The following is an 18,806-nucleotide window of genomic DNA, read 5'->3' on the forward strand; positions in this document are numbered from 1 at the left end:
TAAGATGTCCCATTTCTTGATTTTATTTTAACTGGACACAATTGTTACACATAATCTTTTCATATATCTTTAGTTATTTTCACATATATCTTTAGATTTAGTTTTTTAAACATCAGAGTAACCAAACTTAACACCTAAAAGCATCTGTAAAACAATACCGTCAATACCGTCCGTCAATACCGTCACCCTGTAGTGCAATTTACAGTTCAAACTAAAAACAGCTTTTGTCTGCAAAAATATACATATTTATTCATTTAGCTTTTAACTGCTATTTAGACTTGGTAAAAACGTAAAATACCTTTATTACGGCAAACAAATAAAAACACAGAATTGACAACATAAGTCATCTATAGGCACATTAGCTCAAAATGGTCTAAAAATGCCTAGATGAAGATATTCAATCACTGCACCAGCAGGAGTGGACCACACATCATGTTAAACACTTTGACACACAGGTAATACCACCAAGGTTCTAGAAGCACTGGAATGAGGCACCACGTGGAGGTTAGGTCTAATGACAACACAGAACGACACTTTGGCCTGAAGGTTCATCGCACAGCAACAGGCACAAATGATGCAGAAGCTGTAAACTTACTACGATATACACATAAGCGACATTCAACACAAAACAGTACCTTGGGCATTGACGCAATGCTGTTATGGAGTTTTCAGTGCGGCAACATTGAGGAGAAATAAAAAGTGTATTAAAATAATGGCACTTTTTTAGGGCAAACACAAAAATGTTATGATTGATAGCCATCAAACTGTGTGCTGATGCATTTGCCAGCAATCAGTCATCACTTCTTCCATGTATATTCAAATCATCCCTTGGTGTGGACATTCTTCCGTCTTATAAGAGGGGTGAAAGGGGCATTCCTATTGGAGCATTATCTTTGGAGTGGATTGTTTTTGGTGATGGAGTTATGGTGTGACAAAACATCACAGCAATGGTTGTAAAAGACAGTCTATCCCAATGAGCACTGCAGAACAGAGCTGACCACTGACACCAAAGACAGATACCAAAGATACTTATTGATCTAAAACCAATCCTTGTCTTCACATACTGTATACACAGAAACACTTTATGCCTCTAAATGGAATACACATGGACATTCTCATATTAGAGCTAAACAGCTAAAAACATCACTATGTTTACTCCCGTTTTTCTTTTACACAGGCTGTTGACGGTACATGCATTTCACAACACAATAGCTGTGTCCCCTCAGTCTAAAATGGGTTCATGTCCTTGTCATAAGTCTCTATGGTATATGGTGAGTACCTATTCAAGCCCTTCATTTACTAGTGTTCAGGAAGGAGAAGAGACAAGGAAAGAAAGTAATTACGATGATTGGAACACAACCAATGAGGAACCACAGGTGAAATCACCACAGTGGGTGTCTTTACTGGGCCATGAGGACCCAACTGTCTAGGACCCTATTCATTCAAGCCCAGTTAGCTGTCAATGCAACTTGGAAATACTGTGCTTTCACAAATACTTTCAGACTGCATAAAAGGACTACAGATTCTGACTCAACCACAACACCAGCTTACCAGTTTTGATTGAATAGGGCCCGAAACGGCTAGTGGAGTGAAAGATTCAAACGTTTTGCTACACACTAGCACCAAGTCACAAAAGTGATTAAACTTAGAACCAATCAAATACTGTTCCGGCGACATCACATGAGCTGGAGTGTAAAAAATGAGATCCTCCTTCAAATGAAGGAGTCATTTCATGACTGCATTTCTTATAAATTCTACATCACCAGGAATGCGGACGAAGTGCTGACAACAAGAGAACAGGTACTCAGGCATACCATCTCTACTATGAATGAAACATGACCTCCAGGCCAAGCAACTGACTGGAGACATACAACACAAGTCTCTCTAGTTTATAATGCATATTTAGGATTGGCTGGTGGTCTCGTCCCTGCATTCATTCCATCAGCTACAAAAAAATGAGCAGCAACAGAGATATGTAGGACAACAAATGGAGTGCAACATTCAAGTCATGATTCCATTCAAACACAATGATACTTATGTTTGGAATACATTTGTGAGGCATTAAGTGAGGTGAATACTTATTCTGCAGCGAGGGTGACTGCTACAGAGAGAGGTTATAAACAATAGGAGGAACTTGGCAACAGACTTGAGTATGCACTAACTGAATATTAAGATGGGAGTGTGTTTGTCTGTGCGGATGTGCATATTTCTGAGGCTACTGTCGTAAGTCTCCACTTGGAATATCGATTTTCCTCAAAGTATTACAACTGAATGAAACATGTACGTATCAAATAACATGCAATGTCTCACATGCACTTCCTAGAATTGTTATTGAATGGCTAGTGGGGCTTTAGGCAAATAGTGAGTTTTTTTCACTCTAATATACTACACGTAAGCATTTTTACTTTGGTAAGTTGTGGTTTTACATTAATACTAGTACTTTGTCAAATCAAATACTAAACTATTTGTCAAGTACTAAACTATTTGTCAAGTAGTAAGAGACTATTTGTCAAGTGGTAGAATATATTTGCGGAGTACGAGCCTATTTGTCAAGTAGTAGCCTATTTGTCAAGTAGTAGGTCATTTGTCAAGTAGTAGACTATTTGACGTTAATCCAGCAAGCAGCTTGATGTCTGAACTTTAAAAAAGCAACAATTACACTTTATTTTACCGTCTGGTATTTACTTTGATATTACACGGTAACACAGTAATTACATGTTGTCCATAAACACCTCTCGGTTTCTTGGGGACTCATTGTAACCACCTGGTACCAAATGCTATAGTACCAGATAATACCACGGCCAATTGTTACAATGTATTTGTCTTCGATAAATGCCAGGCCATACCAACTCTGAAGGACTGCAAAAATAAAACAAACTAACAAATCAGACAGGAAGCTAATCTGAATAATCTTAACTGGGGCAACCGAACCCAACAGAGGTGAAATTGATCAGCAGTAAGATGAGAATGAGAGGGACTGCTAAATGCTTGTGATATCTCCTCCTTTATCAATGTAACACTCCAGGAGATGACAGTGCTAGCTACGCAAACCATCTGAGAGCCTATGGGGCACACGGGCCCCTGCCACAGCTGTTTAGAGCAGCCAACAGGCCACCATGCTCACATGGTGACACCAAGGAGCAGGTGTTGGGGGTGGGCATCAGTGTCCCCCATCGCTGGACGAAGGGCTTTCGGATCGCCTCTCTTTCAGGCTGGCAGGCTGCTTCTTCTGTTTGTGTTTGGACTTCCTCAGCATCCGTACCTGAACACAGCATCAAGGACACGATAACTTAACAGCGCTTTACTTTATAGATAGCTATGGGAGATTTGCATCCATGGTGAAGGACACCACAGTAAAGTTGTAACTATTTGCCCCATTATAGTAGGAAAAAGCTGTTACCTTTGGGCCTGCTGCAGATATGATGATATTTCCAGGGGCCTGGATCCAGGGCTCTCCATCCACCTGCACAGGGATGGGCTTGGTCACTGTGATACGCACGTAGTTGCCCTGGGCGAGACGGATCCCAGAACGCATGCCGCCCTGCACCTGGCCCTGGACCACACAACACAGATATATCTGTATACAAACCTCATTCGTGGTATCCTGATTTTAATGCTGTACACTGGAGAAAACATTCTGAAACACTGGGATCCTTTTTAGCACTGATGTCTCTCTTCTCTATGGTATCAGGACATACATGGTACTCAACAGAGTAAGGGAACAGGTATGTAAGGGCAGTAGGTGATGAACTCACCATGTGCACTACCCCGGTCACCCCCACCACCTCCAGCATGCCATCGTCAATGCGTGGTTTCCCGTAGCGCGAGTCACCCTCTGATCCCCACAGGTCTGCCCCAGAGCCCCAGCTGAACACACACACATGCAGTTGTAAGTACTGACTGTGTTTCAGATCGTCATGTAGTTTTAGGTTTGTGTGAGTAAGGGGACCGTGTGTGAGGCCATTCCTCTTCATGAGCATACATCTTGAAGTGAATGTCATACGTCATGAGTGTCTGACTGTCAGCCGCGTGTAGAGTTTAACCCTGTGTGTTTTTGTGTGTATTTCCTACCTGGGGATGTTTAGGAAGATGAGGCCTTCTATGCTGGGCAGTTCCACTTCTTGTTTGTCCACCTGCAGTTTAAGGTCCTTGTGAAGGTTCCGTGTGTGGCTCAGCTTCTGCAGACCCGCCTTCAGGTACACACCTTTGTTATGGAACCTACATACCACAGGAGGTTGGTCACACCTTAATTGGGAAGGATGGGCTAGTGGTAATGGCTGGAGCAGTATTAGTGGAATGGTATCAAATACATCAAACATGGTTTCCATGTGTTTAATGCTATTCCATTAGCTTCGTTCCAATCATTATTATAAACTGTCCTCCCTCAGCAGCCTCCACTGCCACACACACACACACACACACACACACACACACACACACACACACACACACACACACACACACACACACACACACACACACACACACACACACACACACACACACACACACACACACACACACACACACACACACAACAAGGATAAGTCGTTTTGGGGATGTTGTCTTTTTTGAGACATTTTAAAGCAGCTTCTTACTGGAGGTGGTCTCCTACCTGCTGTTGAACTTTCCTGGTTCTTCTTCACGGGCATGGTGGAAGTCCAAACTAAGCTCAGCATCGATGCCCAGACCAAAATAATTGTTCATCTGCACTATCTGCAACAAGGGAGACCACCAGTAAATGAATGACCAGGACGACCAGCGTGCCCATGCATCAACTGAATAGATTGAGTTGAGTTTATTTAATTTTCTACAGGGACAGTGCACATTAATCAACGTTTCAGTAAAAGTGTTGGTTTTAGCCAGCCGGCTAATTTTCAACCGCAGTCCCTGGGCAGGTTATTAAAAACAATTACAATATAGACAATAGCAACATAGGACAAGCAAGACATAGCATACAGACAGAGCAACATAGGACATGCAAGATGTAGCATACAGACAGAGCAACATAGAACAAAAAGCAGCAAGACAAAATTCATAAAAGCAACAAATTGTTTCCACACCTCACAAGTTACAGACAACAGACATGGAAAGCAGTAACACACAGCTAGGGACCAAGATCTCTTGGCATTATAGTTATGATTCAAATTATAACTATTGCCATTGTTATATCTGCATTCATCTGATTGTACCTTTGGTGGTTCCAGGAAGCCGTTCTCCTTGCCGTCCTCTGTGACTTCCTGTGCATCCAGCAGGATGGTCCAGCGGTCCATCTGCACCTCCTCCGCCTCATCTACAGACACAAGGATGTGGTGGGGGTCCTCTCCGCTGTAGCCCGCCCCCCAGCGCAGGATCCGTGCCAGGTCATTACCTGATGGAAGGCATTGGGGGGAGTTCAACTACTGATATATGCTGATTAAAGCTAACTTACGCACACTACAGTGATCAGAAGAGAAGGGTGTGTCCTCTCACCTGTGCCCAGTGGGACAATACCAATGGGGGGCTCAGGACAGACCAGCTTGTGTCGGATGGCCTCCAGGACCCCCAGGACCCAGCCCACCGTCCCATCTCCCCCACACACCAAAACCCGGAAGCGGGGTACCTCTCTAAACGTATGCAGTCTGTGGAGGATAGAAAAAAAGAACATAAAAAAGAGATAAGGTGCTTATTTCAATGGTTAAAATTATAGCCTAGTAAGCTAGTTAGATATATCTATCTATTTCAATGGTTAAAATTATAGCCTAGTAAGCTAGTTAGATATATCTATCTATTTCAATGGTTAAAATTATAGCCTAGTAAGCTAGTTAGATATATCTATCTATTTCATTGGTTAGAATTATAGCCTAGTAAGCTAGTTAGATATATCTCTCTATTTCATTGGTTAGAATTATAGCCTAGTAAGCTAGTTAGATATATCTATCTATTTCATTGGTTAGAATTATAGCCTAGTAAGCTAGTTAGATATATCTATCTATTTCATTGGTTAGAATTATAGCCTAGTAAGCTAGTTAGATATATCTATCTATTTCATTGGTTAGAATTATAGCCTAGTAAGCTAGTTAGATATATCTATCTATTTCATTGGTTAGAATTATAGCCTAGTAAGCTAGTTAGATATATCTATCTATTTCATTGGTTAGAATTATAGCCTAGTAAGCTAGTTAGATATATCTCTTACATAAATAACAATGTTTCTATTATTTTCTACAACATATATATTTAAAGTCAATCATGTATTCGCTGGTTGGCTAATTTCTTTGTGTCCGTGTCATGGCTAACAAACATACATAGTAGAAAAAAACTCCTTCCAAAGACCTTGTGGAAAAAACATTGCACAATACAGACCCCCCTTCTACAAACACAACAGCTCTCACATCACACTGCTGAATGAGGCTAACCACCACTTGTCTCACCCAGGCAACGGTCCCCCGTTGGTCATGTCAAACACTTGGTGGGGGTTGAGAAGCTTCCGGAAGCCGTAAAGAAGCTCTTGGCCCTTCAGCCCACCGCTCTTGGGGTTGACAAACACCAGTAGGGGCGAGCCACCTTTGGGCAACTTGTTGTGCTGCAGGGGAGTTACATCAGCAGCATAGTCAATGGAGTAAAGCAAGCCAGCTCCTTTAAAAAGGTCTGGTCATGTAAATGACACATTCAATTGGGATCTGGGATTGTTTACTTCACATTGATGCAGCATTACCATGATCTCTGGTATGACTAGGGAGGTCAGCTGTTGGTTGCTGACAGACGTGTCTTTGGCTAACATGTAGATCCTCTCAGCCTCAGAGAAGCACGATATCTGCACCACTACTGCACCTACAACTCAGACAGACAAGCAAACCTCAGGATGTGATGTTCTATAACAAGCACTGTAAATATGACCTCTCATATAGCCCAGACTGGCACACATTCAATGTTATAATGACATTTAGTACTTTGGATGTATTGCACCAAACATTCTCCACAAATAAATAGTTTATTATAATAAAGACATTGCAAGATAAATGGCTGTGGGCCATACAGCAGGCTTGATATAAATGGCCCATTTAGCTCTAGGGAAGTGGCAGCTGCAGTGGGACACTCAGTCAGTAAGAAAGAGGCTTATGTAACACTGAATGGGGCAGGACCCTGCTGCAGTGGCCTGCGGCAACAGAGGAGCGACTTGAGCAGTGTCAAGCAGGGACACACAGCCCAGAACAGACCGTCTGTTTCAGAGCCAACTAAAGCCTGTGTGTCCTGAATGGGGATTATGTGGAATGAGGGCACAGGGAGGGGGACAGGGAGGGGATTGTGGGGAGAAAAGAGTGAGATGAGATGGAGGGGGGGTGGAAAAGGGAAGGTGGTGCTCCACTGGCTGTTTCCATGGCGACATACCCACCTTGGCTCCCGTAAACATGTGTGATGGTGACCAAGTGACCTAAGGAGCAGATTCAAATCTAGTTAGTTAACAACAGTCTTAATCACATTTCAATCAACTATAGTCTATTTCAAGGGAAATGTTCAGGAGGATTTCTGGGGTAAAGCGGAACAACACTGAATACCGTGGGATTCCATCCGTTTTAATTATAGAAAAGGAGCAGCATGGTGATGCGATGTGTGTAGACTCACTTTTGATAGCTAAGTGCTCCTGTAGCAGGTTGGTATATTCCTCCTTGCTCAGTTGTACAGGAAGTCCCTCCAGCAGCAGGTTGACCTGCACAACTTGCTTCCTGCTCTCCACTATGTAGAAACGGGTCTGGTTCATCTGCCTTAGGGAGATCTGTCAGAAACAAAAAGACAAAGATAAACACACACGCCTGTTCATAAACACCTACACACACATACAGTGCATTAGGAAAGTATTCAGACCCCTTGACCTTTTCCACATTTTGTTACGTTATGCACACCCGATCGCCCATAAACTTAAATGTCAGGTTGAAGTTCCTCATACCTTCCTTATCTCCTGCAGTTTGTATAGTAGCAGCTCCTGGCCTGTCAGCCCTTGTCTCTGAACTGAATGTAGAGAGAGAAATAACACACCCCGTCAGTGAACTTTGATAAGATACAGTAATGAAGGCATATAATAAACAGAGTATGACACTTGCTATGTAAAAACCCAGCCTTGGTGTATAGGTCTGACACCTCCCTGTTTCCTGACCTTGCTTACTGCCCATGTAAACCTCCACAAGGCTGAAGCTTGATGGGTCTTCGTCCTGGAGAAAAGAGCATCACCAAACAACAGTATTGAACGAGAGTTGTCATTAACGGATACGTTTATACAGTCAGAGCAATGGAGTCTCTCGTACAACCATTAATTGCAATTTCTGTGAACAATACTAGTGCCAAGGTATGTGCCAAGCTGCAGTTAAGGTGGACTGGGTGTGTTATGTAGGAGACCTGCTGGTAAGCTGTACCTGTCTTCCCAGTTGAGCGAGGACCTCCTTAATGACAGAATCCACTGTGCTGTTCTTGGAGATGGAGATGGATATGTACGCCACACCAACCCTGTAAACAGAGCCAGGTTAGTAGAGATGGGAGATAGAGGTATGGTATTAGGGCAACTTTTACCATGGGAACAACTCATTAGGCATCAGCAAAGGATTGTTCAAAAAGGAATGCACTTTTAGGGAATAGTCATTTGAGATTTGCCCAATCACTAAGTATTGTCCCCCTGCAGTACTCACTTGAGCCAGCCCGCATAAACCTTGAGGACCTCTGTGTCCTGGGGTTTGGCCCTTAGAAGCCACGCCTCAGGCACATTCTCCTTAAAGATGGCCTTTTCGTCAGGGGTGCCGTTACGGTTGAGGATGTCATTGCTGTGTAGAGCCTGCTGGCCGTTGTCTTGGAGCTCGTAGTCCAGCGACTCATCTGGGATGTAGAAGGTCCTCAACGCTGACTCCTGCAGACAGGGATTAGATCAGTGATCATACTCCTGGAGAGACCTACTGGGAGTGCAGGCTTTGACACACCTGACCTGATTCTAACGACCAGTAGTACTTAAACAATTCGCATAGTCAGTGGTGGAAAAAGTACCCAATTGTCAGTAAAGTAAAGATACCTTAATAGAAAACAACTCAAGTAAAAGTGAAAGTCACCCATTAAAATACTACTTGAGTACAAGTCTAAAAGTATTTGGTATATACTTAAGTATCGAAAGCTAATTGCTAAAATATACTTAAGTATCAAAAGTAAAAGTAGAAATCATTTCAAATTAAGCAAACCAGACAACATCATTTTCTTGTTTTTAAAAATGTACAGATAGCCAGGGGCACATTCCAATACTCAGATCTCATTTACAAATGAAGATTTAGTGAGTCCGCCAGTTAAGAGGCCGTGGGGATGACCAGGGATGTTCTCTTGATACAGGCGTGAAAAGTACATTAATTTCATTTGGATTGTAGTGAAGTAAATGTTGTCAAAATTATAAATAGTAAAGTACAGATATGAAGAAAAAAACGACTTAAGTAATACTTGAATGTATTTTTACTTAACACCACTGCTGACCAGCTGAACATCAGGACCTTGAATCAGGTGTGACAGAGCAGGGCTAAAGGCTACATACACAGCAGATATCCAGGAAGGAGTGGTGGGAGAAAATAAATGCACTCTAAAAATAATGAATCACTTGATGCCAGAAAAAAGTGGAAATAATCCCATGTTAATCTAGTTTTAGGGAATGGGGAGAATCTCACCACCACTTCCTCATTCTTGGTTATCCGAGGAATGGAGACCAAGCGGAAGTGGCTGCGCTTGACTGCATCGTCCCCATCAAACACCTTGAGAACCTGCTTCCCTGAAGTTTGCAAAAAAAAACACTCTTTAGACAAACGTGGGAAATTCTACATGTATGGACCTGTATAATTAGGATTAGGATAGACTACTAAACATTAGCACCCGTTAGCTCAGTGTCATGCTCCAAATAGCACACACAGTTAAAGCAACACAAAATACAGTACCAGTCAAACATTTGGACACACCTACTCATTCAAGGGTTTTTCTTTATTTGTACTATTTTTACATTGTAGAATAATAGTGAAGACATTAAATACTATGAAATAATACATATGGAATCATGTAGTAAGCAAATCAGAATAGATTTTAGATTCTTCAAAGTAGCCACCCTTTGCCTTGATGACAGCTTTGCACACTCTTGGTATTCTCTCAACCAGCTTCACCTGGAATGCTTATACAACAAACTTGAAGGACTTCCGACATATGCTGAGCACTTGTTTGCTGCTTTTCCTTCGCTCTGCGGTCCAACTCATCCCAAACCATCTCAATTGGGTTGAGGTCGGGTGATTATGGAGACCAGGTAGTCTGATGCAGCAGTCCATCACTCTCCTTCTTGGTCAAATAGCCTTTACACAGCAGTTGGAACCAAAAATCTCAAATTTGGACTCATCAGACCAAAGGACAGATTTTTACTGGTCTAATGTCCATTGCTCATGTTTTTTGGCCCAAACAAGTCTCTTCTTATTATTGGTGTCCTTTAGTAGTGGTTTCTTTGCAGCAATTCGACCATGAAGGTCTGATTCACGCAGTCTCTGCTACTGTGTCTGCTACTTGAACTGCGTGAAACATTTATTTGGACTGTAATTTCTGAGGTTGGTAACTCTAATGAATGTCTCCTCTGCAGCAGAGGTAACTCTGGGTCTTCCTTTCCTGTGGCGGTCCTCATGAGAGCCAGTTTCATCATAGCACTTGATGGTTTTTGCGACTGCACTTGAAGAAACTTCATGTCTTAAAGTAATGATGGACTGTCATTTCTCTTTGCTTATTTGAGCTGAGCTGTTCTTGCCATAAAATAGACTTAGTATTTTACCAAATACAGCTATATACCATCCCTACCTTGACACAACACAACTGATTGGCTCAAACGCATTAAGAAGGAAAGAAATTCCACAAATTAACTTCTAACAAGGCACACATGTTAATTGAAATACATTCCAGGTGAATACCTCATGAAGCTGGTTGAGAGAATGCCAAGATGCCAAGAGTGTGCAAAGATGTTACCAAGGCAAAGGGTGGCAACTTCCAAGAATCTAAAATATATTTAGATTTGTTTAACACTTTTTTGCTTACTACATGTTTCCATATGTGTTATTTCATAGTTTTGATGTCTTCACTATTATTCTGCAATGTAGAAAATAGTAAAAATAAAGAAAAACCATGGAATGAGTACAGTTGAAGTCGGAAGTTTACATACACTTAGGTTGGAGTCATTGAATCTTGTTTTTCAACCACTCTACAAATTTCTTGTTAACAAACTATAGCTCTGGCAAGTCGGTTAAGACATCTAATTTGTGCATGACACAAGTAATTTTTCCAACAATTGTGTACAGACAGATTATTTCACTTATAATTCACTGTATTACAATTCCAGTGGGGCAGAAGTACACTAAGTTTACTGTGCCTTTAAACAGCTTGTAAAATTCAAGAAAATTATGTCATGGCTTTAGAAGCTTCTGTTAGGCTAATTGACATCATTTGAGTCAATTGGAGGTCGACCTGTGGATGTATTTCAAGGCCTACCTTCAAACTCAGCGCCTCTTTGCTTGACATCATGGAAAAATCAAAAGAAATCAGCCAAGACCTCAGAAAACAAATTGAAGACCTCCACAAGTCTGGTTCATCCATAAAAAAGCCAGACTACGTTTTGCAACTGCACATGGGGACAAAGATCGTACTTTTTTGAGAAATGTCCTCTGGTCCGATGAAACAAAAATAGAATTGTTTGGCCATAATGACCATCATTATGTTTAGAGGAAAAAGGGGGAGGCTTGCAAGCCGAAGAATATCTTCCCAACCGTGAAGCACAGGGGTGGCAGCATCATGGGTCTTCCAAATGGACAATGACCCCAAGCATACTTCCAAAAGTTGTGGCATAATGGCTTAAGGATAACAAAGTTGAGGTATTGGAGTGGCCATCACAAAGCCCTCAATCCTATAGACAATTAGTGGGCAGAACTGAAAAAGCATGTGCGAGCAAGGGGGCCTACAAACCTGACTCAGTTACACCAGCTCTGTTAGGAGGAGCGGGCCAAAATTCACCCAACCTATTGTGGGAAGCTTGTGGAAGGCTACCCGAAATGTTCGACCCAAGTTAAACACTTTAAAGGCAATGCTACCAAATACTAATTCAGTGTATGTAAACTTCTGACCCACTGGGAATGTGATGAAAGAAAGAAAAGCTGAAAGAAATAATTCTCTCCACTATTATTCTGACATTTCACATTCTTAAAATAAACTGGTGATCCTAACTGACCTAAGACAGGGAATTTCTACTTGGATTAAATGTCAGGAATTGTGAAAAACTGAGTTTAAATGTACTTGGCTCAGGTGTATGTAAACTTACGACTTCAACTGTAGTCCAAACTGTTGACTGGTACTGTAACTTCTTACAGAAACGTTAGTATAGTTGAAACATGGGAATAATTGTATCGGTTTTGATGTGACTTCACTGATCACAGGGAAACATTACTGGCCAAATACACGTGACAACTTATCCTCTCTCTACCTGAATCCGCTGTGGTTGCCGGCTGGCTCTCCTTTGTAGTTGCTGGAATCTGGGTGTCAACTTCGTCCAGGTTATCTGATGAAGCAAAAGTGTTAGGTAAGTGAAGGCAAACAATGAGGAAATAGAATGAACGTTGCATTTCTTTTCCCACATAGTTTACACACGTGTGAAACATGGAATGCTTTTTACATTTCAAAGTCAAGCACAGTTTATCGTTGCTCATCTTGCTTGACAAATGACATCTTGTCTGACCTAGAACAAGAGACAACGACAAGTTGACACTTGCTCATAGACAGACGTCATTCCTAACAGCCTAGAAGTCAGAATGTTTATAAAGGGACTGAAAAGTTGACTGTGTGGTATTGTCAGAGAATGAATTAGGCCTAGGTCTCACATTTTCAGAACGGAAACTCAGCCATTCAGTTACAGTGCCTTTGGAAAGTATTCAGACACCTTGACTTTTTCTACATTGTTACATTACAGCCTTATTCTAAAATTGATTAAATTGTTTTTTTTCTCCCCTCATCAATCTACACACACTACCCCATAATGACAAAGCAAACACAGAAATGGTTGCAAATTTACAACAACAAAAAATACAACTGAAATATCATTTACATAAGTGATCAGACCCTTTACTCAGATATATTTATTGAAGCATTTTTGGCAGAGATTACAGCCTCGGTCGAGTCTTGTTGGGTATGACACTACAAGCTTGGCAGACCTGTATTTGGAGATTCTTCTCTGCAGATCCTCTCAAGCTCTGTCAGGTTGGATGGGGATCGTTGCTGCACAGCAATTTTCAGGTCTCTCCAGAAATCGGGTTCAAGTCCGGGCTCTGGCTGGGCCTCTCAAACACATTCAGAGACTTGTTCCAAAGCCACTCCTACGTAATCTTGGCTTTGTTCTTTGGGTCGCTGTCCTGTTGGAAGGTGAACCCTAACCTGCTCAGACTGGGGATCTCTCTGTGCTTTGCTCCGTTCATCTTTCGCTCGATCCTGACTATTCTCCCAGTCCCAAAAACATCCCCACAGCAGGATGCTGCCACCACCATGCTTCACTGTAGGGATGGTGCCAGGTTTCCTCCAGACGTGATTCTTGGCATTCAGGCTAAAGAGTTCAAGCTTGGTTTTATCAGACCAGAGAATCTTGTTTTGCATGGTCTGAGAGTTTTTAGGTGCCAACCAAAAGGTTGCTGGATCGAATCCCAGAGCTGACAAGGTAAGAATATGTCATTCTGCCCCAGAGCAAGGCAGTTAACACACTGTTCCCCGGGCTCCGAAGACGTGGATGTCGATTATGGCAGCCCCCCGCACCTCTCTGATTCAGAGGAGTTGGGGTAAATGCAGAAGAAACATTCAACTGTACAACTGACTAGGTATCCCTTTGCACTTTTATTGATGCGTGGCTTCCGTCTGGCCACTCTAGCATAAAGGCCTGATTGGTGGAGTGCTGCAGAGATGGTTATCCTTCTGTAAGATTTTCCCATCTCCAAAGAGGAACTCTGGAGCTCAGTCAGAGTAACCATCGGTTTCTTGGTGACCTCCCTGACCAAGGCCCTTCTCCCTCGATTGCTCAGTTTGGCCGGGCAGCCAGCTCTTGGAAGAGTCTTGGGGATTCCCAACTTGTTTCATTTAAGAATGACGGAGGCCTATGTGTTCTTGGGGACCTTCAATGCTGCAGAAATGTTTTGGTACCCTTTGCCAGGTCTGTGCCTCAACACAATCCTGTCCCAGAGCTCTACAGATAATTCCTTCGACCTCATGGCTTGGTTTTTGCTCTGACATGCACTGTCAACTGTGGGACCTTATATAGACAAGTGTGTGCCTTTCCAAATCATGTCCAATCAATTGAATATACCACAGGTGGAATCCAAGTTGTAGAAACATCTCAAGGATGATCAATGGAAACAGGATTCAATTTTGAGTCTCATAGCAAATAGTCTGAATACTTATGTAAATAAGGTATCTGTTTTTATTTTTAATTAATTTTCAAAACCTTCGAAATACCTGTTTTTGCTTTGTTGTTATTGGGTATTGTGTGTAGATTGATGAGGAATTGTTTATTTATTTAATAAGGCTGTAATGTAACAACATGTGGAAAAAGTCAAGGGGTCTTAATACTTTCTAAATGCACTGTATATCTTATTACTTTCTTAATTTACTTTCCAATTTTGTGTGCACACTGTCAATATTCGTTTGAATGGTAATGTCTGAGTGTGAAACAGTTGCTTAGAGGATGTGGCTTTGGGTATGGGGGTGGGGATGGTTAATGGACGGTGGAGACCAATGTTCCCTCAAAAACAATTCAGCACTGAGCAAATTTCAGGTCTGCTGAGCTCAAAGTTGAATGTTGTGAAAATTCTGTGCAACTTCCAGCGCGCGTTTACTGTTAACACTGAGGCTGTACCTGCTTTAAGTTACAGTTTTAACAGTGGTTCAGTAGGCTACGGTGGCTATTTGGTCATAATGTAGGCCTACCAGAGTGGCCTACTATCGTAACAATAGAGAAAATGAGATGACTGAACATTTTGTTGTGTTGTGTGATGCAAGAAACCACTTTACAAAATAAAATGCTTCATTAATTCCCATACAATTATTACAGAGAATCAGACAAATGATGCTACCCTCTGCCTATTAACTCCTTTGCTTATTCAAGCCTGTCTGTCTTAAAAATACAACACTACCCCTTTAAGACAAACAAAAATCTCTTTACCTGACTCGCTTTCAAAGATGTCTAGAAATGTACACATTTTGTGCTCTTATAGAACTATGCAAAATGTCTTGCATAGTTTGTTTTGTTTCGGTATGTTGCATTGAAAGCTGCTAATATTGCGTTGAGTCGATCACAATTGCCACAATAAAGGAAAACGCTGATAGTGTCAGCAGGGAAAACTCTAGAACAGTGGCCACCAACCTTTTATGAGTCAAAACGCAAGCCGAGATCGACCACTCAGATTGTTTTTTAACATGACTTAAAAAATGTAAGCCTACGCAACATTAACCAATTAAAAACAGTACTGTAGCAACGAGGTTTGTGCAGTAAGCTATAGGCCTAATACATTAACACCACATATTGGCTTTGCCAATGCATTGTTTTTAAAAATATATATTAAACAATTTGAGGTAGGCTGTATGATCACACCGGTAATAGATCAGTTCTTGCATTACTTGTGAAGCACAGCTGAGTGAGCATACATTTAAATAATTAGCTTTTTATTTTACTGGGCTGATGGTGCCTGCATCTGATAGTCAGTCTCAGTGGAGGGAGAGAGCAGCAGACTGAGGTTCCTCCACTGACACTGACAGAAAAGGGACACCGAAACTCGAGTCGGACCGCATTATTTCTGCTTCATGCACAAATTCATGTTGTTGCTCTTATGAACAGAGAAAGTGAAATATTCCTTGATATTAAAAAACACCCAAGCCACGAATAATAATAACAATGCAAGACACTTTCCTCCTCATTCATTACTGCTGCAGTGCTTGTTGTAGCGCTGAGTGGAAATAGGAAGAACGTGCATGAATACAAAGTGTTGAATACAAAGTGTTGACAGTGCTGAGTAAGAACTTAAACATGAACTCAATCATAAAACCAGCAGCTCTTTGCTGTATTCATTGACAGTCTCTCTCTAGTCATGGTTTTAAACATTTTGAAATCTCACAGTATGAACTTTGCTGTAGCTTTTTAATTTTTATTTATTTATTTAACTAGGCAAGTCAGTTAAGAACAAATTCTTACTTACAATGACGGCCTACCAGGTTAACTGGGGCAGTGGGATAACTATCTTGTTCAGGGGCAAAACAACAGATTTTTACCTAATCAGCTCAGGGATTTGATCCAGCAACCTTTCGGTTACTGGTCCAACGCTCTAACCACTAGGCTACCTGCCACCCCAGCTATGCCTGCTACGTTACTGCAGACACAGTAATCTGAGCCATCCGATTGTCTAGCGGTAGGCCTGTAGAGTACTTGATTTGCTCTTCAGGCACGTCGGGAAGGCAGAATTTGTACCTTCAGACACACGAAAAGGTTCAAAATGGCAACAGTTCGCCTACCCGGAGCCCAGTGTAGCTGAATCACATGCACCTACCGCCAACAGCCTATCGTTGTTTTTTTTCTTCCACAGAAATGTTTTCCGATCAACTAGGAAGGCCTTGGAGATGGACCGGTTGGTGACCACTGATCTACAACGTTGAGTGAAGTTCGCAGCTTAGAGGGAACATTGGTGGAGACCACCAGCTTACCCAGGTCATTCTGGCAGCTCTCAGAGATGCGGTAGCAGTGCATCTTGCTGAAGTTCCGCGAGCATATTCGCACGCAAGCGGGGTGAAGGAGCATGCTACGTAGACGTCCTAGGCCACACTCTGGAGGCACAATGACATAACAGGCAGCGTGTGTCTGCAAAGGATGAAACAAACGCATTATTAACTATAGTTGTTCTTTAGTGGCGGTACATTTGGTGTCGTTTTGAGGCTTACCGTCATACCACACCACTCGCACCGCATCCCCGCCAGGACGTCCGAGGAGCCACAGGTGCGTCGGCAGACCTCACAGCGTGCACCTGAGGGGATGTTTCCCTCCCGCCAGTGGTGGTGAAGGGTATCCTAGGACAAGAAGAGAGAAAAGGAGACGGAGAGAGAGGTGGTTGAAAAAGCAATAAGTGAATTAGTCACAACATCGGAATACACTCATTATCCTGCTGGATTTGCTTTAATGTAGAACTGGCTGGACCAAACATTTGATATTGCTCAGCACAGCAGTAATTTCTCTCACATCGTTTCAGTGTGCTTGCTCATGGAACTCTTTGGCTCAAGATGATCCCTCCCCTGACCGAGGCAGGTTATCAGTGTTAAAGCTACAATCTGTAACTTAAATTCCGCCTCAAAAGTGCTACCCTTGCTCTAGTCTTCTGTTTTGCCTCTTTACCTACTGAGAATACTGTACCTTTCCAGCAAACTGTGAACATTCCCAGAACATTCCCTAAGTTTCCCATTAAGTTTTTACGAACATTAGAATGATAACATTCCCAAATATTTTTGCGAAGAAAATGCTTGAAATGAAATATCCTTGGAATGTTCTTCTAACATTCATTAAAATGTGTATTAATTACCATGTAACATTCACCGAAGGCTGTCATTAGGTTTCCAGGGATTGTATTAACACAATGTTCCGGTGAAAGCAATAGAAAAGGTTCTAAGAAAACATTACAGGAATATTCTGCTAATGTTGATGGAGATGTTATTAAAAACAAGCAAGGAATGCTCTCATGAAATTAGTGTGACGTTATGACACGATTGTTCCAATAACGTTTTCTAAACATTCTTCAGCAATGAGGCCTAGATTCAATTAAATTAGTTCTGAGAAAACATTACTGGAATGTACTGCTAACATGAATGGAGATGTCATCCAATACACCTACCAAGGTATAGGGTCTTAATTTGACCAGTTTCTCACAGCAGGAAAATAATCCTGCAGCACCAGGAAATTTGAATTGAAATGTGGATGATAATTAAGGGACATTTTTGTATGGGTTAATACGTTTTTCGTTAGAACAAATCAAGTCGGAAATTTTTAAGTGGAAATTACAAACTTTAAAAGCCTTGAATACACTACAAGTTGTCATTTCCTACAACAGGGTGGTCAAATTAAGATCCTGTATAGGCCTAACAATTAATGATGCGTATTGATAACAACAAACCACCCAGCAAACCGGAAACATTCCCAGAACATTAGCTCACATTCCCATTAAGTTCTAGTTAGAGTTTGAGCTAACATTAGGATGATAACGTCCCACAAACATTCAAAGAAGGTTTTTGACCACCACAACCTTTTTCTTAATAAAATGTTATAAATTAAATATTGGAATGTTCTTCTAACATTCATTAAAATGTGTATTAATTACCATGTAACATTCACCGAAGGCTGTCATTAGGTTTCCAGGGATTGTATTAACACAATGTTCCGGTGAAAGCAATAGAAAAGGTTCTAAGAAAACATTACAGGAATATTCTGCTAATGTTGATGGAGATGTTATTAAAAACAAGCAAGGAATGCTCTCATGAAATTAGTGTGACGTTATGACACGATTGTTCCAATAACGTTTTCTAAACATTCTTCAGCAATGAGGCCTAGATTCAATTAAATTAGTTCTGAGAAAACATTACTGGAATGTACTGCTAACATGAATGGAGATGTCATCCAATACACCTACCAAGGTATAGGGTCTTAATTTGACCAGTTTCTCACAGCAGGAAAATAATCCTGCAGCACCAGGAAATTTGAATTGAAATGTGGATGATAATTAAGGGAC

General features: G+C 41.6%; 1 protein-coding gene across 1 annotated transcript in view; it reads right to left on the reverse strand.

Annotated features, from left to right (window-relative positions):
* LOC118363961 (diacylglycerol kinase theta-like) overlaps positions 1-18,806 on the reverse strand; it is a 31,277-nt gene continuing 12,471 nt past the window's right edge. The window contains exons 5-23 of the mRNA XM_052488308.1: positions 16,975-17,100; positions 16,741-16,894; positions 12,494-12,568; positions 9,669-9,769; positions 8,661-8,875; positions 8,391-8,481; positions 8,135-8,189; positions 7,928-7,989; positions 7,606-7,756; positions 7,376-7,414; positions 6,698-6,813; positions 6,414-6,565; positions 5,473-5,621; positions 5,193-5,371; positions 4,616-4,716; positions 4,072-4,218; positions 3,756-3,867; positions 3,401-3,553; positions 1-3,262 (exon numbers count right to left, since the gene is read on the reverse strand). Coding sequence (XP_052344268.1) covers positions 3,161-3,262; positions 3,401-3,553; positions 3,756-3,867; positions 4,072-4,218; positions 4,616-4,716; positions 5,193-5,371; positions 5,473-5,621; positions 6,414-6,565; positions 6,698-6,813; positions 7,376-7,414; positions 7,606-7,756; positions 7,928-7,989; positions 8,135-8,189; positions 8,391-8,481; positions 8,661-8,875; positions 9,669-9,769; positions 12,494-12,568; positions 16,741-16,894; positions 16,975-17,100 — 2,280 coding nt within the window. The 3' untranslated portion in view covers positions 1-3,160. The remainder of the gene's footprint in view (positions 3,263-3,400; positions 3,554-3,755; positions 3,868-4,071; positions 4,219-4,615; positions 4,717-5,192; positions 5,372-5,472; positions 5,622-6,413; positions 6,566-6,697; positions 6,814-7,375; positions 7,415-7,605; positions 7,757-7,927; positions 7,990-8,134; positions 8,190-8,390; positions 8,482-8,660; positions 8,876-9,668; positions 9,770-12,493; positions 12,569-16,740; positions 16,895-16,974; positions 17,101-18,806) is intronic.

The sequence above is a fragment of the Oncorhynchus keta genome, chromosome 30 (genome assembly GCF_023373465.1).
Source record: "Oncorhynchus keta strain PuntledgeMale-10-30-2019 chromosome 30, Oket_V2, whole genome shotgun sequence".
Classification (NCBI taxonomy): Eukaryota; Metazoa; Chordata; class Actinopteri; order Salmoniformes; family Salmonidae; genus Oncorhynchus; species Oncorhynchus keta.